This window comes from Buceros rhinoceros, unplaced genomic scaffold (genome assembly GCF_000710305.1).
Source record: "Buceros rhinoceros silvestris isolate BGI_N320 unplaced genomic scaffold, ASM71030v1 scaffold17729, whole genome shotgun sequence".
Taxonomy (NCBI): domain Eukaryota; kingdom Metazoa; phylum Chordata; class Aves; order Bucerotiformes; family Bucerotidae; genus Buceros; species Buceros rhinoceros.
The window spans coordinates 19,020-39,605 of NW_010432324.1; the positions used below are offsets into that span (position 1 = coordinate 19,020).

The following is a 20,586-nucleotide window of genomic DNA, read 5'->3' on the forward strand; positions in this document are numbered from 1 at the left end:
ATAAATTCCACACATGCGGAGGAATGCAAAGCAGCTATTGTACCCCACTTTGCAGATCCATTTCACTACTTCCCCAGTTTATCTGGAAAATACATACTGCATGGTACTGTACGTCGTATTTCACTGCTATGCACCGTGATGTCTTCCAGTGGAACAATTGCCATGCTTGTAGTCTAAGGGCAATACAAAAGTGCTTTCAAATAATAACAATACATTTTCTGTATAAAGAGGATAGGGAGTAGCCACTTCCCAGAAAGGCTTTCCCTAGGGCCAGCAGTATGAACATCCAGAGCGCCAGTAACAGCAGGCAGTGGTGAGAAAACCCCTACCTCATCATCAGTCTATACGTCCCGTCTCCAGCTGCCAGGTCACGCACAGAGCAGAGGCTGGCAGCACCCACCGGGGGTGAGGTGAACGCACCTGGTGAGTCCTGGCAGCGCAAGGCTCAATTTATCCCATCAAGGTGAGGGGCACTTTTTTGGCAGATCAACTCTTTCGGCTTCAAACTAAAGCTATGAGTAGGGAGGAGCAGCGTTCTCGCAGCCCGGCTACCAGAGATCACGCAGCAGCACAGCATCTGCCAAGTCATTCAGCACTGCTGGCCCGTGCAGCACCATGGCACGTCACTGTTCCATGTTTGGAGACAGTTTATGCTGGAATGGGAGCAGTCTTCTTGGGCAAAATAACTACTATTTTCCTCCGTGAGAGCTCATGACTCCTTCAAAGAGAACTCTGCACATTTAAAATTGGCAAAGCACAAGAGGATGGGACGGGTGTTGAAGTAGTCTGGGTGGCGGAGGCTCTCTACTTTTGGAGAGAGTAACTTGAAAACAAGGATTAAAACACAGCTGGGGAGGGGCTGGAGCACTCAGAGGCAAAAAGTTACCCAAGCACTTCTGAGACAGGAGGCAGAGTATGCCCATGGAGACGTTCATGCTTTGCTTTCCTTTCCCAGGCAAAGGGCAGCCACTTCTAAAAGCTGAATCCAGATTTGTAGACGCGAGAAAAATCACTCTGGTATTGAAGCCTGAGCAAGCACAAAAAACATCCTCAGCCTTCGCAAAAATACCAGATGGCTGCAGATGCCAGCTCCTTTGGCCAGGCAGCTTTTTCGGAGAAAAGGCCAGCTTGTTGCACGAGTGCTGCATCCCAGATAAAACTCTGCTGAGCAGCCAAGAGCCAGAGAGAAACCCTTGGAGGAGCAGAAGGAGCATCGAAGCCAACGCATTCCCGTAATATCAGGTTTTCAAGGCCACACGTACACTCACATCCAAACGTGTTCTTCTTCTCCAGAGGGAAATGGGACCTACAGAAGTGGCTCTGGCTGTGGAAACACTCTTACGGGTTTCTGAGCAGTCGTGTGCATTTGAAGAGGGCGAAAATGTGCTCCAGTCAGAGCTGCCAAATCATTAAAAACAAATTAAAAAAGCATGCCTGGGAACGTAAGAGTCGATAATTTGGTCTCTACAGGTCTTCAAAATACCAAGTGTGAGATTTTAAACTAGTTAGTGCTCATTGGGTCAACAGCGCAGCACCACCTGCTCTGTCTCCCTGCTCTGTGAACTGCCACCCACCTGCCCTGGTCTGCGGGGACGCTGCTGCCGTTGCAGTGACGGGATACTCCTGTGGCACTGCAGCGAACAGCAGGCAGTAGGACCTCTGGCTCTCTTCAAGGAGATCGTCATGGTGTTGCCTCTGCACAAGATCATACTGTCTCTCCTAGCTGCTACGCAGAAATACGCCCAAGAACAAACACGATCTCTTCCATCAACAGGGCAGTGGAAGGATTTATGCACCACTTCAGACTGACTGCGATGCACGCACCTTGTGCAACCTTCACAGCAGAAGAAATGTCACCCTTCGTGTGGTGACTCTGCCTCTGAAGACCACTTACCGCAGGAAAAACAAACCAGCAGCCAACAACCAAACCGGCCTGCACTGGGATTACTTGGTTCTCTGCCACAGCTCTTGTTTTCCACCAACATCTGAGCAGGTAACGTGGTGTCAGGCTGTGCTCGATGAGGATCAAGGATTCACAGGGTTCAGATGACTCCACAAAGTTAGGCCACAAAGCAGTATCTGTCGTCTGATACACGCACTAACGCCTGGGCTGCCACGTGGGCCTTGTAAAAAACCAGGAGGTACAACTAGTTTCTGTGAAAAAAAAAAAAAAGTATTTTCTTTTGTCTTTAGAGTCCTGAAATGGTGCAACACGATCAGAACCAATCAGAAAGAGATTGACAGTGAGGAGTGGTGAGATGCTCTTTTCTGGGGAGTGTGGGCTGGTAATGTCCTTCTGGAAGGACCTCAGAGAGAGTGGTCACTTCTGATTGCCACGTAACGCGAGTAATTCTCTGGAAAGACAAGTCCTTCTCGCCTGAATCACAGCAAAGGGGGGAAAAATAACACCCTCCAAAAATGGAAAGCTGGGTGGCCCTTGGATGCCGGGAGCCGCCCAAGATTCCTGTGGGGGGCCACCACAGAGAAGCTGGGTGGAGCGAGTCCGTTAGCCCTGCGCACTGCTCTGGGGACAGCGCCAGCACTGGAGCCAAGCTTGGACCACAACATACCCACTTCTGTGGCCACCCGGAGCCCTGGTGGATATCATAGGTAGTGTAGCACCAGCAACATGCTCAGCTCCTCTTCCTCACCCACAAGCCATACTCTCCAGACCTTCAACCCATGCCTTCACCCTGAAGCACGAGATACAGGTGGCTCTTTTGGAGGCTCTGCTTTCTGTGAGAAGTCTGTTCCTCAGTGTCGTTCTTGGCCATCCCTCTGCATGAACACAAGCCATGGCTGCAGCACAGCACATCTCTGGTGCCAAAAATGGCTTTGTGCTCCAGTCCCAGGGTGGCTGCACTTGGAGCGATCCTGCACGGCCAGAAGTTGAGGGGAACGATGGGTACAGATCCCCAGTGTGGCTGGGCCCATGGGCTTTGCCTGTCATACTGGGGGGAAAAATTCTTCCCAGGACCGCCGGCTGTTCAGAAGTCCTGTGGTTTCAGAGCTCTACACAGGGTCCTACAACCAGCGAGCCGGCTCACACACTTCATGTCCCACATACACGTACACATCTGGCTAAAGTGGCATCTGAACAGGCAGGTCCAAGGGACACCTTGAACCTCTACTTCGTTATATAGACATAGATGGTTACATGGAACCATAAGACATTTTATCTTCATGCTGATCCTCCAGAAAACCAGTCTGGTTTCCATCACTATATATAGAGCTGGGATTCTTGGTCTACTTTTTTGTCCCTTTGCATCTGATTATTTTCAGTAGAGTTCCAACTTTTTATGATACGCAGATTTTAACTAGGACATGACTCCTATTCTTACAGGCTACCATTAATAAACCCACAACGGCCACATATAATGTAGAAGAATTTTATTCATACCATAATCCTGTCCCATCATCCACTGCAAATATTACAATTCTCTTTAACATGTCACTGAATATCATTTTGTTCCACTTAAAGCGTAGGAATCCTGGTGTTAAATGGTTACACTTGAGATTGCTTAGAACAGAACCGTAAATCAGATGTAGTGGCCACGAGCTGTAAAGGTTTAAAGCAAAGAATCTGGGGCGGGGGAGGTGTGTGTGCTCGAGTAACTCCTAAACACTGAGGCTAATACTTGGTGTTCCACTATGCAAAAACACTCACAAATTTTTACCAGCACAACAGAAGTGCAGTAGGTAAAAGAACGTACATGAGTGACGAGTAACCTTTAAAAAAGACTTTGTTTAAAAATTGCACAAGAGGATATAAAAACAGTGAAGCAAATCAAATGTTTTGCAAATGCACTTACATTTCTCTCTCTCTACATAACGGGGCTCTGCCTATATAAAGGAACGGGATAAAAATTGCATGGGTGAAAAATGTGAATGGTCGTATTTCATAAAACGTGCAAGGAGCGTAACGTAATCATCATAAACTGTAGCAACGAATACACACGGACAGGACCACTGAAAACAGGCGGAAATAAATTAAGCACCTTGAAGTGATGAGAGGAGCCTGAAGCAGAGAAGCCGCCAGCTCTGTAAAAACCAGTGGGCAGCTACTGGAGTACTGGGCCCTCTTGGTGGGAGCCGAAGGGCAAGTCCCGTGCTAGTTCCAAAGCAGAAAGCACTCCGCGTGTCAGGAGGAGTAATTTTAGCTGTGTTCTTCACTAACACCTCTCAACTCAAAAGGGAGATTGCTGCCGTAGTTCACTGCATAACCTCTGGCGTGTATAAGGTGCAGGAAGTTCGTATGGACTAGAAGAGTGTCACCATAAAGAAGAAACGGAGCTTGTCGCCGCCGGAAAGCGGGCAGTGCTCCGGAGGGCAGCTGAGATCAGACCTCTGCTGCTGTTAGCAGAGTTCTCCTTCAAAGGAAAAGCCTCGCAAAGAATAATCCTGGAGGCTTATTCCCACCCTGGAGGGCTGCGTCTGCAGAAGGCTCCCTGTCTCAGTGGGGCAGCAATGGGTGCAGGCGAGGCTGCACGCCCCGGGAGGGACCTGGGCTCTAGGAGCTTCTCGCAAGATCCTGGTGCTTTTTGGAGGAGAGGCAGCAACTCGAAGCATGCATTTGGCTTTCAGAAAATCCTATAAAATCCTGAAATTTAGTTATATCTTAAAAGAAAGGCATTTGGATTTAATTAATTAGGCCTCATTAAAAACCAGGTGCTGCTGTCGTCTCTCAGCACTTCATATACTATTCCGAGAAGTGGCCGAGGCCAATCCGCTGCAGGTGAATACGTTTCGAAGCCCACTTAATTCAGCGGAGTAGATCCCACTGGACTTTTAAGGGATCTAATGCAAACCCTCATCTAAAAAAAGCTGAGGACAAACAACTTAGGTCCTAAAGGCTCCATCTGAATTCTTAGAAAACACTGTCCCTTGACCTCTTCACCCAGAAGACTGGAGGAGGCTCAGTGTATCCTACAGAGCAAACCTGAAAGGGCTTGTAACACAAGGACGAGCCAGAAGTACCTAACCCACAAACAGTGACGCAGAAGCCCTGCTTTTTCCTGGCTTGCTGGAATGATCAAAACCTTCCTCCAACCTTCCCTCTTAAACTGTGTGACTGCCACGCGCCCCGTGGGATTTCAGAAACCTGCAGGCCATAACCAGTGAGGAGTCTGGTGAAAGTGACAGGCAGAGGGACACCACTTGACCAGAGAAGCTTGAGACAAGGCGAGAAAGACCCACTTCAAAGATAATAAGGGAAATAGAAATTCATATGAATTTTTAATAGTTAAAACCAGTTTTAAGCTATATGATCCAACAATAGGTAAAAATCTTGCCTGCAAGCCAAGAGCCTCATCTTCCTCAAAGCTACTCGCCTCCCAACAGTTGCCTTCCCACTTACATGATACATGAGATTTGAACTGACATCCAGTACGTGACACGAACGGAAAAAATACACATGAAATGCACACTTTAAATTTTTTTTCTTCACAGAGCTGTGGAGCCGCACAGAGCAAATTCAAGTGCACAAGGTCACACAAAGGCAGCTTTCCGGAGGGAATCGTTCAGACGGTGAGCGAAATGAAACTGTTGTATCTCTGAATGTTCCTCTTGAGGATTTCAGAGCAAGGACCGAGCACTCGTTCGAAGCGGGGCCGATCCAGCTTCACGCACTTCAGGGGTCCGCGCGCCACCACCGTGGCAGCCCGGGGCCGATTGAGCAGTAACGCGATCTCACCTGCAAAGAGGGATAAATACGCTGTCACGGGCCCTCTGCCTCTTTTTCGGAGGGCGCATGTTCTAGCCACCACCCAGCCGCTTTGGTTGTCGAACGTCTCCCTTTATGTATCTCTTGATAGACACTTTACATAATTCTGTTGACAGTACAAATGCATTACACATGCATAATGCATGCGTGTAAAATGCCTTTGAAAACAAATGCTTTCAGACTGTTTTGCTGATTCTGGATCTGTCTCCTGTCAGCTACACTGGTGTAAACCAAGGAACGGTTTCAGCTTCGCTGCAATCTCTCGGTATCGCTGAGCGCAGCGGCTGACCTACGCATAACCCCCCACGTGTAGAAGAGCGGAACACTAATTAAGACAGTCACTACTTGATACAACTCGATGTGCCTGTCCTTCCGAACCGTACTTCAGCCGATTTATTTTACCAAAATAATCGGATGGACCAAGTCTTCCAACTTCGACGTACTCCTCGTTGTCCGACCGGCGCTGCAGCACTGAAGCTGTGCCCTGGGAAGAGAAGTGCAGAAGTCAGACGGCTTTGCTTAAACCCTGTATGCTTCAAAAAGTGCCCGGTCCTGAGTCTCTCCTTTTGCGTGTCACACTCCTTTAGTTCTGCGATGGGAGAGAAGACGATTTCAGTCAATTCCTTATATATGGGTGAAAGGAATTAAAGAATAAAAGACATCCACCAGTATGGGAAATGGTTTCTCTCCTACAAACGCAGACAGATTCAGCTCTTACAGAGGAGAAGAGGAGGAGGACAGAACTCAGTAACCCCCTTTAACTAACGCGCATCCCACCGTGCAAACGTGTGCTTTAGTGCGATATAAAAACATGTTCTGGGGGGATGCAGAACCTTACAGGAGACACAAGGAAGATTTACAGCAAAAAGAATAAACCAGCAATTTTCCCAGGCCCAGCCTGGGGATGTGATTTTCTAAGAGAGCAGCTAAAGTTTTTCCCTCACCTGATCATTCGCTGGATCTGCTGCTGAAGCAGTTGGCCAAGGGAGTTTTTAATGCTTGTTGCAACAAAGGGCGATTTTTTTTCAGTGGCTTTGCCCGCTTGTGGCCTGTAGTGATCTGGACACCTGCGAGTCAGGCGCTGGAGAGATGGAATGTGTCTTGTCTCCACCATCCTTAATAACTGCTGTACTTGACACCGGCTAATACATGTCAAAGCTCAGTTACAGTCTATTTAAACCTTCAAAGAGGTTTTACATGCAGAAATATTCTAACCTGGAGGAAATCTTAAATTATTGTGGCATAAAGCTTTTGTAGAAGAACAGAGAAGGTATTTGCTTTGCTGGAAAAAAATTACAATGAAATTCTATTATGGAATTATCTTTTGAGTCCAAACCAAAAGCATAGGGAAAGGCAAAATGTTTTGATTTTAAATGATTTTAACTGCAATTAAAACATTTTTAAAAGCCAAGATTTTGAAATAGATCAGAAAGCCATTTTTTGACAGTGCAGTTGGAGAGCATTGATTATTTTGATGTCAAGATTTTCAGTTTGGAAAGTAATACATGAGGGCTGTTCCTGCCCCAACCAGGACGGGGAAGGGGAGGAGGCACAGCAATGTGGACTGTGCTCCCAAGACTGATGTCAGTGATTGGAAAGCATCAGCAGCCCTCGCTCTGCAGTTGAACACCCAGGTCTCGCACTGCTTGGCTCGTCAGCGCTGTCGGTGCCTGGAACCTCCTGCAGGACCACCCCAGCTTGGAGCAGAAACCTCCCTCCAGTGCAGAGCATTCAGTGCAGAGCCAGTGGCTGCAAATATCCTACAGCCTCTTTCCACCAAAAGAAACTTGTGTGCCTGGGCTTATGGTGAGGGGCTTGAGGAGACACTGAGCACCCTGAAACACCTTGGCCTCCATGTGGCCAAAGGCGCTCAGCACCCTGAAGAACCAGCCCTTCACCTCTGTACTGGATTTAAATATAGCCGACAGTATTCCAAACATTGTCATTGAAGTGCCAACCTGAACAGCAACGTGAGGCTGCTTCAGGTCTGGCTTTTGCTTTTCTAGCATCCAGGGAGCCAGGAATAACCAAAAGTGGTAGAATATCCACTGTTATGTGGCAAATTATCGTAACTTTTTTCTTCTGCACAAGCACAACTAAGCTGCTGTAACACCGTTACATCACACCATGTCCTATTTCATCACAGGGTTATTTTTAAGCCCACATACTTCACAAATTGCTGGGCTTCTCTAGGTTAACTTATGTGCTCTATAAATGAAGAGATAAATCTTATTTCTGCTGATGCCAGGAACCAGAAACAAAAATCAAGTCATGTACTGTTTGATACACGCTAAGCAGCTGATGGATTTTACACAGACCTGGATGTATATCAAATTAACCTGGCACACTGGAAGTTGTAATTTCTCATTTTGCCCATTAGCAGTAACCTGTGCTTAGTATAAATCCCGGCATATCAGACTGTCAACACGTTACATTGGTCACAGTAATTTACTGTTCCACCCCATCAGCTACATGCTATATCGGTGTGACAGAAACACTGAAGAATTGCCAGGGCTGTAAATCCGCCTCCCTTTGAAAACAATCGCAAAACTCTTCTCAGCTTTGGGTCTTTCTCTCTGAATATGCCAGGCAGCCGACGGCAGAGGATGCAGAACCATGTGCTTGGCACAACGTACATGAGCAAGGACGCCTGAACCGGGCAAGGTTGTTCACAAATAAGCCAAACATGCAGGGGAAGATTGATCTTGATCTTGTGTGGGGTTGGTTTGGGGTTTTATCTACCACTAAAGCATGCCATGCTCATAAAACTGTCCACAGCAAGCGTAAGGCTATCCACAGAAGGAACTGGAAGAACTGGATGTAAGAAAGTGATTTGGTGCCTGTGAATTTTCCAGCAAAAATTCCTTATCCTTGATATAACTAAATTGTTCCGCCAAAGCTGCTGTTCTCCAAGATCTTCCAGTAAATCTGCACGGGCACGAAAAAGCAAAGCTAGTGTAATGAGTTTTGTTATTGACACTTAGTGCAGGTTTTCGGAACAAACACACATTCACAGGCGTATTCTTGGAAATACCCCATACAGGGAATAGTGTGAGCATCGACCTCGCTCTTGCCAAACTCCAGATCAGGTGCATCTCACCAAACTGATGCTGCTCTTACACTGCCTGCACAGTGCAGATGGACTCAGCTTCAGAATCGCTTCCAGCCCTTGTCCTCCTCTCCGTCCCCATCTGGAGCCTGGCAAAATCCTAACCTCTTGACCTAAATCGCTGTCTGCAATCCATCCTCTTTCCCAAAGCTATTTTTTAAAAAACCCTTTTATTACAGATGTTTTATTACACAGAACAAAACAAATCCCCAGAGCAATCATATTGACCTCCCAGGTCAAACACAGAGAGGACTCAGTGCCCCACTGCCCACCCTGAGCACGCTGACGTAAAGGTAACCACAATATCAAGTGATACTGCTTTCATCTCCCCCAGTGTCAGCTTTTATTGTGACTAATATTTTTTGACAGGGTCTGTATGATACAGGACTCCAATAAGTCAGTCTTCTGAAGCAATTTCTTCCACTGCTCCACTACAGCCGACCTTTTTAATCCAAGAAACACCATGATATCTCTTGGAGGAGGACAGATATGTCTGGCGTCCACAATAAACACTTGGCTTGGCAGGATAACGCAATGCATATTCCAGATACATATTTTTCCACTCTTGTTTTAAGTCACACAGGTTTTTCCCATTGCCCAGTGAGAACAGGTCTATCGTGGAGCAAAAGAAGTTTCCTGAAACCCTGTCAGTGAGCACCCAGATGTAAGATCTGATTACGGCCCTTGGCCTCCTGTGGCACCAGTCACCAGCTTCGCAAGTACATCCTGGAGCATTGTCAGAGTGACCTTCACGGGAAGACTGCCCGCACCACCAAACAAAGAAGGTGTATTTATAATTATCTGTCTGAATCACCTTTGCTTTGCGTGTCTTATCTCTGGAATCAATGCTCTTCTGGCTGTATTAGAGGAACAGTTCAATTGTAGGTGACCAGTGTAACCAGGGCAAAAACAATACAGAAATAAAATAATACAGAAAAATATCCTCAGGAACAATCTTTTATTACCTATATACGTCATGAAGTTGTCACACTAAATGAACTCGGTGCTGACCCCTACCCTTTCTCCCATCACAGGTTTCATCACGGTTTCATTTTACTTTACTTGTCAAATCTTTCCTATGCGGTTTTTGAGCTTTCTATCCTCTGCTTTAGCAACCCCCCCTCCTATAAATGATAATAAATGAATAAATCTCCCGAGCCCTGTCCCAGGAGGTACGAGCATTATCGAGCAAGGATTCAAGGGGCTTATCACTCTCACTCCCAAAAGCATTTGGTCTCAGTGGGAAAGATTTCCACACAAAACGGCACATAAAACTTGGCACGATCGTAGCTTTGCAGGATCACACTACTCCGTGCTGCTCAATTTAAAATAGTCTGGTGCACTGATGGCCACTTCAGCCTCCTACACCACCCAGCAAAACCTGCAGAGCACAGGCTCGAAGACTCTCAAGGCGTTTGACACCATTTAATAAATCAGCACTTTGTGATGATACTGAACTGGGGGCAGACAGACATGTCTTTCTGTTGCAGACGCCGGGGAGTGAAGTTATGATCTCTGGTGGATCCAGGAATATTCCCTTTCAGTCAGTGGGGAGTGCCTGTATTCCCAGAAACCGATATCACTAACCTCCTCTCCTCTCCTCCAAGTAAATACAGGCATCTGATTGCAGAAACAACAAGAGTAGCAGTTCCAAAAGCAATGTGCCATCACCACCTCTCCACCACCCTCACCCCACGCACCTGCTCACTCCCTCTATCACGGTTCTGTCGCAGTGCTGAGAGTATTTATTTGCCTCTTTCAAATGCATCAGCAGTTTGTTTTGTGAAAATTTATGGCTTAACTACAGCACCATAATTTAAGATATAAAAAATAAATGAAGGTTTATAATCCATGAGCTCCCATCCTCTCTGAAGTAATGAGATTTTGATAGATGTCTCACTTTTAAACTATCTGACCATGCAGATGAGTGAGACATCCTGCAGCGTAGAGTGACCCACCTGGACCAACACTGAGATTCCCAGGCGTTACCCTGCAAGTGCTTAGGAACAGTCAGTGCTTCAGGAGCCCTGTTTTTATATTGAAGTATGAATCCGATAGCCAGCAGTCAGCCTAAGTGGCCCGACTACAAAAGGGGAGCATCCAGGATGCTGGAAGCTGAAATCCTGTATTTTCTGCTCTATTCCAGCTCAGCAGATCGGGTGGGATCATTCCCGGGCAGCACAAGGCAAAACGTGGTGGACAGTGATGTGTCCATGTCACCTCTGGGTGGGACAGGCTGTGCACTTTGCTTCTTCACCAGGGGTGGTGCCTGGGGAGCGAAATTCTGTTTTAAAACCTTTTTGGTTTAAAAGTCAGTCTTGACGATGTTTTGCTCTTGCTGGTCTAACCTCCCGTTTTAAAGATTTAGCAATCAGTAAAAAATACAGTAAGGCTCCATCTGTAATAAAGGATTTATTTATTACTATTAAAATGGAAGAATATCTATTCTACCATGAGTGTGTGCAATGTTGATGTCCATGTCCTTTTGACACACTAAGTATACAGAATACATTTCTACTTTAAAAAAAAAAAATTTAATTTTCTGAAGCAGAAGTTACTATTTCTATTTCTGCTTTTATTTCATACTTTCTTACCTGCTCTTTTAAAGCAAAGCATGGAAGGCAGGTTTTTTCCCCCATGCCCTCAAAATGCTACATTTTTATCTATTTATTGAGCTTAGAAAGTTTTTCTGTTTTGTTTTCCTCTTCACCATCCCCTAGAGAAGAGCAGAGCAGCCTATAGAATCAGAGATGGAAAAGGTCAGGCCGATCCATCTGCTGTCGCTATTAACTCTATCAGCTGCTACGATGAACATACCTTTGCTCTTTCTCACTTTGTTAATCCACACACTCCATAATTCGCACATTCAAAAGATAAATTTCCCCTCACTCCACAGTCACACAAACCCTCGTTGTACGTCGCTATTTAATCTTTGCGAAGTTGCCACAAAAGACGAAGGAGGAGGCTGTGGGGTGGTATAAAGTGTTCTGTTCACACGGCGGAGCAGGCGGGGCTGGATGGAAGCTACGGCAGCTCTGAAATGAATTACAGGATCTTTCACACCGTGTGATCCCGGGAGTATTGTATTTAATTGCAAGCAAGACAGGGTTTGTGGCAGTGATATCTTTTATTAGACCATCACGCATAGCCAGAAAAGGCAGAAGAGCTTCTGGGCACACAAGCCTCTTTCAAGTTGCCTGTTTCTGCAGATATACCTAACAAAATACACCTCTCACCTATCTACAAACACTGTCTGGACAATGTTCTTACACTGTAATAGCTACAACCATCTTAAGTTGCACTTTATTTAATCATATCTGCCTGCTTACTGGTTCCGGGATGTGATTCAGGTCATTCACAGAGCTCTCCAAATCATTACCTTAATTTAAGGAGAGTCGAAAGCTGCAGCTCCCGATGCTACAGAACTCCGGGAAATAGTAATTGCCTGGGGAGACCTGCTAAGGTCTGTCAGCGAATGGCGCACCCTCCGCTTCAGAAAACGAGCGTTTCAATCAGTTCTGTTGTCTGATGTGAAACCTCAAACAACTGCGGTCCAGTTTGGCAAACTTCCCTTCCATCCCTGTCCACCCTCTACGACTGTTGCAGTGACTGTTGAGCGGTAAGGGCTGTGCCAACAGGCCGCAGGTTTGCACCAACTGTTAACGCGGTGGTTGTTTGGTTTGCTTATCTCTAGCAAGCGAGGTCTTTTCTGCATCCATTAGGGTTCACTACAGATTACGGTGTGAGACAATGCCCAAGCTAATGAGCTACTGAGAGGTTTTAAAAACAAATATTTTACACATTCAGCTGTTTAAATTTGGTGGTGACTCTGGAAATTCTGAGCACCACTGATTTCAGTGGTTTGTCCGAACGCCAGCACCTCGGGAGTATCACTAGGGTTAATAATGCAAGGTCAGATGAGCTCAAAAGGCCACGTCAGAGTAACACGTGTACACTATGACACCCATGTTAGACACATCAGAGTACCACGTGCACCGTGATACCCATATTAGATAGGTACCACGTGCACCGTGATACCCATCAACCTCCTTGAGAGAGAGCAGGGCTCAAAGAGTGCCTTTACACTGCATCAACTACAGTGTCCGCGTGTACGATTCCCACGGCGCTGTAACTGTAGCATTAACGCATCGTGTCCTCACTGGCCATAACTCTCAACAACACTAATGCACGCTGCAGTCTGGCACGGACGGAAAGCAAACGTCACCACGCAGCCGGCACGGTTAGCTCCACAGCCACGGCTGACACCAAAGAACCCGCAGTTCGCCGTGTGCACCAGCTGCATCACACCTGCTAAGCCCACCATGCCTGTGCCTGAACTTCCACCACTCCTCCCACTTAGGGACATTTACATCAGTTTAGGAATAACATCCAGACGCGACAGCGAGGAACAAAGCTGTCTACAGCAATCACCAGAGTAGCCACAAATATAAAGGGCCTTTTAAAAATGACAATCAATCATAAACCAAGTGCAGCTTAAAACTGCACAAACAACGGAGCCACGGGGCATTTCCTAGGGATATACGAGAGGCCAGGGTTAAGGCCCAGACATGACTACACCCAGCCCATCATTAATCACCAGGAAACACCTTTGCCTTGATCATTCGGTATTTAAAACCATAGATGTTTGACATGGCAAGACCTTTTCAGTCATTTTCTTCATCCTCCTATTGCAGGATCTCAGACAATTTTCCGCTTGTTTCTTGGATACAGTCTGCGTTAAACCTGTGCTGTACCTACGTGTTCCACTGGAAGTAAAATAAGTTGTTATTAGGTGGAAGATGACGATTCAGACAGAGAGAGAGACCAGTAAACACAGTGAACAGCCCAAAGAAGCAGAACGCACTGCACCAGCTCCAATTTGCTTCATGCATGGAGACCCGTGGGGGTTTGCATGAAAAATTAAAAATTGGGGTTTTTTAAAGCTTTTTCTGTTCAAAGGCTTTTCAGAATCAAAACATGAAATTTTATAATCTTTTGACTTCAAAATGTTGCCCTTGAGCCACAGCAGCAGACCTCACATCAGGCTCAGTCACGCAGGTGTCCAACAGAGATGTAATCGTGTGCTGGGGGACTCAAAGGTTTCATCAAGAGTCATCATCATCCCCCATCACCAGACAGAGGGACACCACGGTGGCCTTGGTGTTCCTCAGCCCCGATGCCACAGCAGTCCCACGCTTCTCTCCACACCATCGGTTGCCAACTGGGACTGGGAAGCCTGGGAGCGAGGGGATGGTGACAGAGGGATAAGGATACCAGCTCTGAGGCATGGGAGGAGACCCTCGCCTGGGGTGTGATCCTCCTTGGCTAGCTGTCCTGGCTCCGTGCCCAGAAAGCTGGGAAGCGGTTGCTCCGCAGCCCAGCATTTGGGGACCCTCCGCATTTGTAGCTCCGCTCCGTTCTAGGGTTTTAGTTGCCCCTTTCATTACACGTTCAGTCCACCTGTCGCCGCAGGGGTGACGGAAAGCAGATCCGCTCAGCAAAGGTGGGCTCAGATGCCGGGTTTTAATGAATCATCTCAGTGATACTTGGCCTTGACTAATCAGTAGCTTCTGTGGGAAAACAACTGAATTAATATTCATCCCCGTGCCAGATTTTAAAGACGGTCTGTGCCAAGCGCTGTGGATTATTGGCAACAAGGCGCTGTTTTCCTCCCTCAGATATGTCAGCGTACAAAGCAATAAAAGTCACAAAGGAAAAAAAATGTTGCATTTTAGAGATTCTTTCTTTCTACAAAGCCAGCCATTATCTTGACTCTCTCTGAAGCCAGGAAACGTCCACTGAGTCAACATAAAAGTGACTCCATAATGGGTTATTCATCAACTGTTCATATTTGTGACTGACCTGACAGGGCTCATCTCCTGGAAGCAGACAGTGCAGAGCACCACCACCTACAGCAGGGGCAGGGTTGAATGTGCGGGAGAGAAAACAGTGATGAACCTCCCTCACCCTGCCCGCAAAATCCTTCCTGGTGAAAATCGGTTTTAGCTGTTAATGTGGTTTTACGGCCCAATTACTCCTACCACCATCTGCTTCTTTGTGAAAACATTCTGTAGATGCTGAAGTAACCAGACCAAGCAAAAGGCTGAGACAGGCATCGTCATTAAAGTCTCATAACTAATGCTGTGGCCAGGGCTGGGCGAGCAGCTGCGGCCAGCTCGGGCAACAGCTTCCGAGCAAGAAATAAAACTTGGAGCAAACTGGGAGAAGGATAGAAGAGAGTTTATCACAGAGATCAGGAAAATCCCCCATGGGAAGCTCTCTTTAAATCCTTTCAGTTGGTGAATCTTGTGTATTCAAAGGACCAAATTCTGAAATTCTGAAGAAAAAACCTCCTGTGCTCAAAGTTGCCTCTTCCTGGAGCACACTGTGGAGAGCTCTGCTCCACAAAATCCACACCTCAGCTAATGAACGAGCCCTACGAGAATATATGTTCTTTCAGCAAATCTGCAGCCATCTCAATGCTATCTTTGCAGAGGAGGGACAAAAGCCATCCCAGTAAGGGACAGCTTTAACGTGATCCAGAGAAAGAGATGAACTCCAGCAGGGGTTAGGAAATTCTCCGTTCCTCTCCCACCAGAGTGGACACTGCTGTATTTCAGGTCTTGTTTATATTGCAGTATTTCTGTTTAAAGACTGAGAAGTACTCCTCGGGACGCAGCACCGAGCTCCTCACACAGCCGATGCCTTTAATTTCAGTTTAGATTCTGTGTGCCTTGGGCCGTAAAGTTCTTGGTCACATTGACTAAGTGCTTTGAATCAGGGCTTGTGGGCTCAGTCTTCAATGCCAAAAAAGCTTATAAGGATCCTGAGAACCTCTTGAAAACCTTGAGGGATAAACTGCCTGTGCTGCTCTCCTTACTCACGCAGAGAGGTGTGCCATTGCCTGGGAATGAAACCTCCGCTGCTTCTGCAGACTTCCACGGTAGGAAGACACTGGACAAGACTAGAGAAGGGTCAAAGCATCAACCACTCCTTAAAGCAGGTACTGGCTAAGTAAGAAGTCACAGGCTGTTTTGCACACGGAGAAAATCCAGCACTCTGATTTTGATGAAATCCAAAAGGAATGTGGATATAGTAAGAATGAAACTGCCAGTTACTAACCTTGGGTTTTATTCTCTGCACACCAAATGATCTCCCAGTTTTCCACATCTCCCATAGTGGTAAGAGGCCAGGGTGTGTCTGTATTTCCAGCATAAACTTCAATTTTATGGGTTTACAGATCAGATGTTTTAAATTACAGCTGAATGAGACTGAAGACTCCTACACAAGTTGTCATGTCAAAAGTGAACTCAGGAAACGTTCACGCGCATTTTTTTTTTTGCGCTGGGTATAGCATGTGCAAAAGAGAGGTTATGGAAACTACTTTTAAGCCTTTGAGAATAGTACGGCTACACTGCATCCTCCTGGTGGCATCGCTTCAAGGGGTAAGTTTAACATCATCCCAGAGGCACCGAGTAACACGGCAAGCCCTGCATGTACCTCATGATGCTGGCATAAGCAACGGTCTCAGTCGCAATGTCCTGGAAGACCACTAGCACATCACTCCTCAGCTGCCATTTTAGCCCCTTGGGACTGCTGATAGCATCATTCCTGGGATGGCTTTTATGTTACAGCTAAGCATCAGCAGTTCCAGGGCTCCTTTCCAAGGGGAGACAACTCCTTTGAACTCTGTAGCCAAAGACACGGCAAATATTCCTTTAGCCAGTAAATAATCTTGTATTTCTATTATTTGCCAACCTTTGATTTATGAAAGACTTTTATACAAAACTGAGGGAAGAAATGAACAAATTTTAGTCAGCGATACAAAGTGCAAGTGATTTCCACACAACCTGCAGAGGAAAATGACACCCATCATTTCTGGGCAGTAAAATTTAAGATAAAGGAAAAAGAGGGGTGTGTGGATGTGTCAGCCTGAGATGCTGCCCATAAGGCTTCTCTGCCTGAGGCCTCTGTGAGCAAAACCAGGAAGATCCAGACCTTCCAGGTGCCTAATTCCTGTCGATTGTTCTCAGCAGGATTGTAGAACTACCGTCACTATTTGAAGCCAGTGCTTCAGACCGCACCATACAACACAGAGGTTGCTTCACGCACCTCATCCCACGGGTGCAGCGAGGATAAGCCCTGCGAAGTTCATGAGATGTTCATGTAAGACAGATAAGTAGCTAAAATACATACATTATAAAATACATTATATACCACAGTTATTATGACTCTTTTGGTCATGTTACCTGGATGTGCCAATCCAGATGAGGACTCTTCTCCATAACAAACTAGGGGCTGTCTACATTGCTTTTACGCTGTCTCCCCACCCATCAGACTTCTTTTTAAAAAGCTGTGTTTCCTTAACATAAAAGCTAGCTGATCTTAATGGATGATGCAAGAGGACTTAATCCTGATTCTGGACTCCAGACTGAGTCACGACTGGGTTTGACAGTATTTTTTAACTGTACATTTTTAAACTATTATACATTATTCTCCAGTCTCTGGGTTCGTAGCAACTCACGGAATTTACATACAGTTGTCCTGGTTTCTGCCACAAATGAGGAACAAAATCTGCAAAGTTCTAAAATCGGCTGGAAATACTGGTTAATCTGGAGTTTCACAAAATTGTTAAGAAAAGGCACCACTTCTGAGGCATCTGATTTTGCAGAATTTCCCCTAGGTGACTGCACTGGGGTGAATATTAGTGGAGTCGGAGGAAGAGTTGAAAGGAAGGGCCAAAAGCTGCAGTCACTGACAGGTTCTCCACGGCTGGTGGGAAGAACAGCCAGTTGCTTCCTGTAAAACACCGGCACTTCCTGACAGAGGAGAGACTCAAGATCGCATGTATATGGATATTGCATGTATATGCAGCCTGATCCACCGCCCGCGGAAGTCAAAGTTAAACCGAGTTTAACAAGAGCTGGACTAAGCTGATGTTTTAGTCTCTTTGACTCAACAAGATACTTCACCTCCATCCCTAGTCAGGAGGGGACCCAAGCACACCCTGAACTGTCAATTGTTGACAGCAGCTGGCCATTAAAAATGCCATCCTGCACACAGCGCCAACGGAAACGCTGTTGCTCCAGCACAACCAGGTGATACCACGAAAATTCAACGTATCTTTCCTGTAAGAGCTCTACGGGAACAATGTCTCTGCAGCTAAAAATAAGCAGAGCCCTCGGTGCCGGCTGGCTCTGTTTATTCGGTGCATTTTGTTTATTAGGTAGATTAGGAGTTGCTGTAGACTGCCTTTGACAAACATCTTCGGTATCAACAAAATCCCGGTAATACTACGCAGTTCGGGTTGTAGCCTTTGAAACTCCTTTTCTAGACAACATTCATCTTCCTAATTAATAATTAATCGCACTGTGTTTTTAAAGAGATTATCAGGTGTGATAGCAGAGTGTGCCTAAGGCAGTGACTTCATTAACCATACGGAAGAAGTTTACTTTGTAGTTCTCCTGCCTGTCGCAGGGGTAGGTGCCAAAGGGGTCTCTCGTAGGTTAGAAAGTCAAAGAGCAACAATTTCGAGCAGGAAACAATTGGGCTATTATTTTGCTTTTTTCTTTTCCTTCTTAAGGAGCTTTTAAATCATAAATCTTCAGATGCTTGTTGTGCAATTTAAGACTCAAGCCGACTTTTCCTACAAAAAGGCCCAATTCTGTGAAGAATGGGGCACCCTTCCGAGTTAGACCTTCCTCTGCTGGTGCATGTTACCATGGCAGGAAGAGTTTACAAACACTGTTCCACCTAACAAGGCTTTGAACTGCATTTGTGCAGAGAAGCTCCACAGCATGCCAAGAGTGTCAGCGAGGCTGGAAACACTGATTTCACCTACAGGACAGTATCTCAAGTACGCTCTCAGCAAGAACTCGCAGCGGATCCTGCCCAGACCGGAGCCAGTTTGTGGCTCTGACTTGAAATGTCAACATCAGCATGAGAGCGAGCAGCTCCCGAGGATTAAAAGGCTGTTTTCAAGGTGATCAGCCAAGAATAGTGCTGAACAAATAATCACTACTAATTAATTTAATTCATTTCTGCCAACAAGGCAGCTCTCTGCATTAATTCTGGAAGGATTTCTGCACTAGCAGTGAATTTTCCCTCGTTTGTCAGGTTTGCTATTCCCATTGCCTGCTGCAGTACCAATGGACGCTTCGTGCCTTTTCCCATTAAACTTTTTCTCACCTTTATGAAGTGCCATTAGGATTATTCCCACTGACTGGGAAGCAGGGAGGGTAACATCCTGCCCACAGACTCAACTGATAATACAGATGAGACTGAAAGCAGATGCCCTGACTCTCCTCCTCTCTAACCCGCAGGATAGTAACAAAGAACACAAATCCCCAGCTTTTTAAAGTCTTTTTCACAACGAAGTTGCAGAGAAGGGTGCAGCTACCCCCTGTAAGTTAGTGCTAATCTGCAATTAAATATACTCGTTTTTAAAGCTAAAACCAAAAATCTAAGGTGAAAGTACTTGATACAATGGGTCCATTTCTCCTTGAATTTTCTCCTGTGAATTATGTTCTATTTTTAGGTCTTTTATTTTTAGGCTGCTGCATGCTATCACTGGGCAGCTCGACAAACTATTAATTGGAAATGCTTTACTTCTCATGCAGTTTTGTTTCTTTGCTTTCTGCACCACTTAAACCAAACTGTCCTCCGAGGAGATGACAGCTACGGGGAGCACGTTTGAAGGACAGGTACAAGCTGTGCTCTCCGGGCGCAGTGTGGCACCGCTAGAAATCTTTTGCTGTTCTGCCCTCCTACACCTGTGTACGTTTGTGCCTGCGCACACATTTCTCTTAAGCCATGTCAAACTTTATGGAGTACTAGGGCCATATGGCAGCAGTTCAGCAAGCTCTCAGTATGCAGCTGAGATTAAAAGACTCCCGGAGCGCAGACGGTGAAGTCCGTGACAATATTCATGTCCTGAATACGGTGCTCGGTCATGACAGGTTGACCCAAACGATTTGAGGTGGGGAGGGGTGAGAGCTGGAGAGGCCAGCAGGCACTTCACAGCTGCAGGTCCCCCTGGTTTTGGCAGCTGCGTTATGGACTCGGAGGTACTGTGCCACCCAGGTAAGTTCGATGCTCAACCTCAGAGAGTGGGACATGATCACAACCACTATTTTTAATACTACTGTCACTACCTTCTCAGTAACCTAGACAACAGCAAACCCCTCACTTCTTTCCAGTTTCAGAGCACTACTACACCAGTTCGAACTCCTGTTGGAGCTGAAGCCAGTGGCAAAGCACGAGTTGGGAATAAAATCAGCCCCCGTTCCGCTGGCATTTCATTTAAAGGGACTTACCATTTGCTGGGATATTTAACTCCGCAAAGCTCACATGCCTTTGCGAGCTACCACTTTAAAATGCAAGCTAAAAATATTTGCATTATCTGAAGTCAGATGAATAAATCCTCCCTGCTGCTGGGTACGCAGTGTGGCAGTGTACAGTACAACTGCAAATTTATTTGTTAGAAACTGTACATCTGTTATGATTTACGCTTGCCAAAATATAATTCTTTATGGCAACAATTGTTTCATGGTGCTTAAAGTTTTTCACCTCCGTGCCAGGAATCTCATATGGGATAATTCCATGACCTTGGAATCCAGCAGATACATTCCACATCTGTCTGGTCTGGGAAAGCCCGAGTTTGTTGTGTGAAAACCATAGTGGGAAAATAAGACCTGGAAATATCTGAAAACGCAAAAACAGCAGAGCTGCTTCTTTTTTTCTTTCTTTAATTACC

At 46.1% G+C, this 20,586-nt stretch overlaps 1 protein-coding gene across 1 annotated transcript in view; it reads right to left on the reverse strand.

The window, feature by feature from the left end:
- Nucleotides 1-5,181: 5,181 nt before the first annotated feature.
- Nucleotides 5,182-20,586, reverse strand: part of PRKAR1B (protein kinase, cAMP-dependent, regulatory, type I, beta) — a 92,994-nt gene continuing 77,589 nt past the window's right edge. The window contains exons 9-10 of the mRNA XM_010143743.1: nt 6,125-6,206; nt 5,182-5,692 (exon numbers count right to left, since the gene is read on the reverse strand). Of these exons, the coding sequence (XP_010142045.1) occupies nt 5,520-5,692; nt 6,125-6,206 (255 nt within the window). The 3' untranslated portion in view covers nt 5,182-5,519. The remainder of the gene's footprint in view (nt 5,693-6,124; nt 6,207-20,586) is intronic.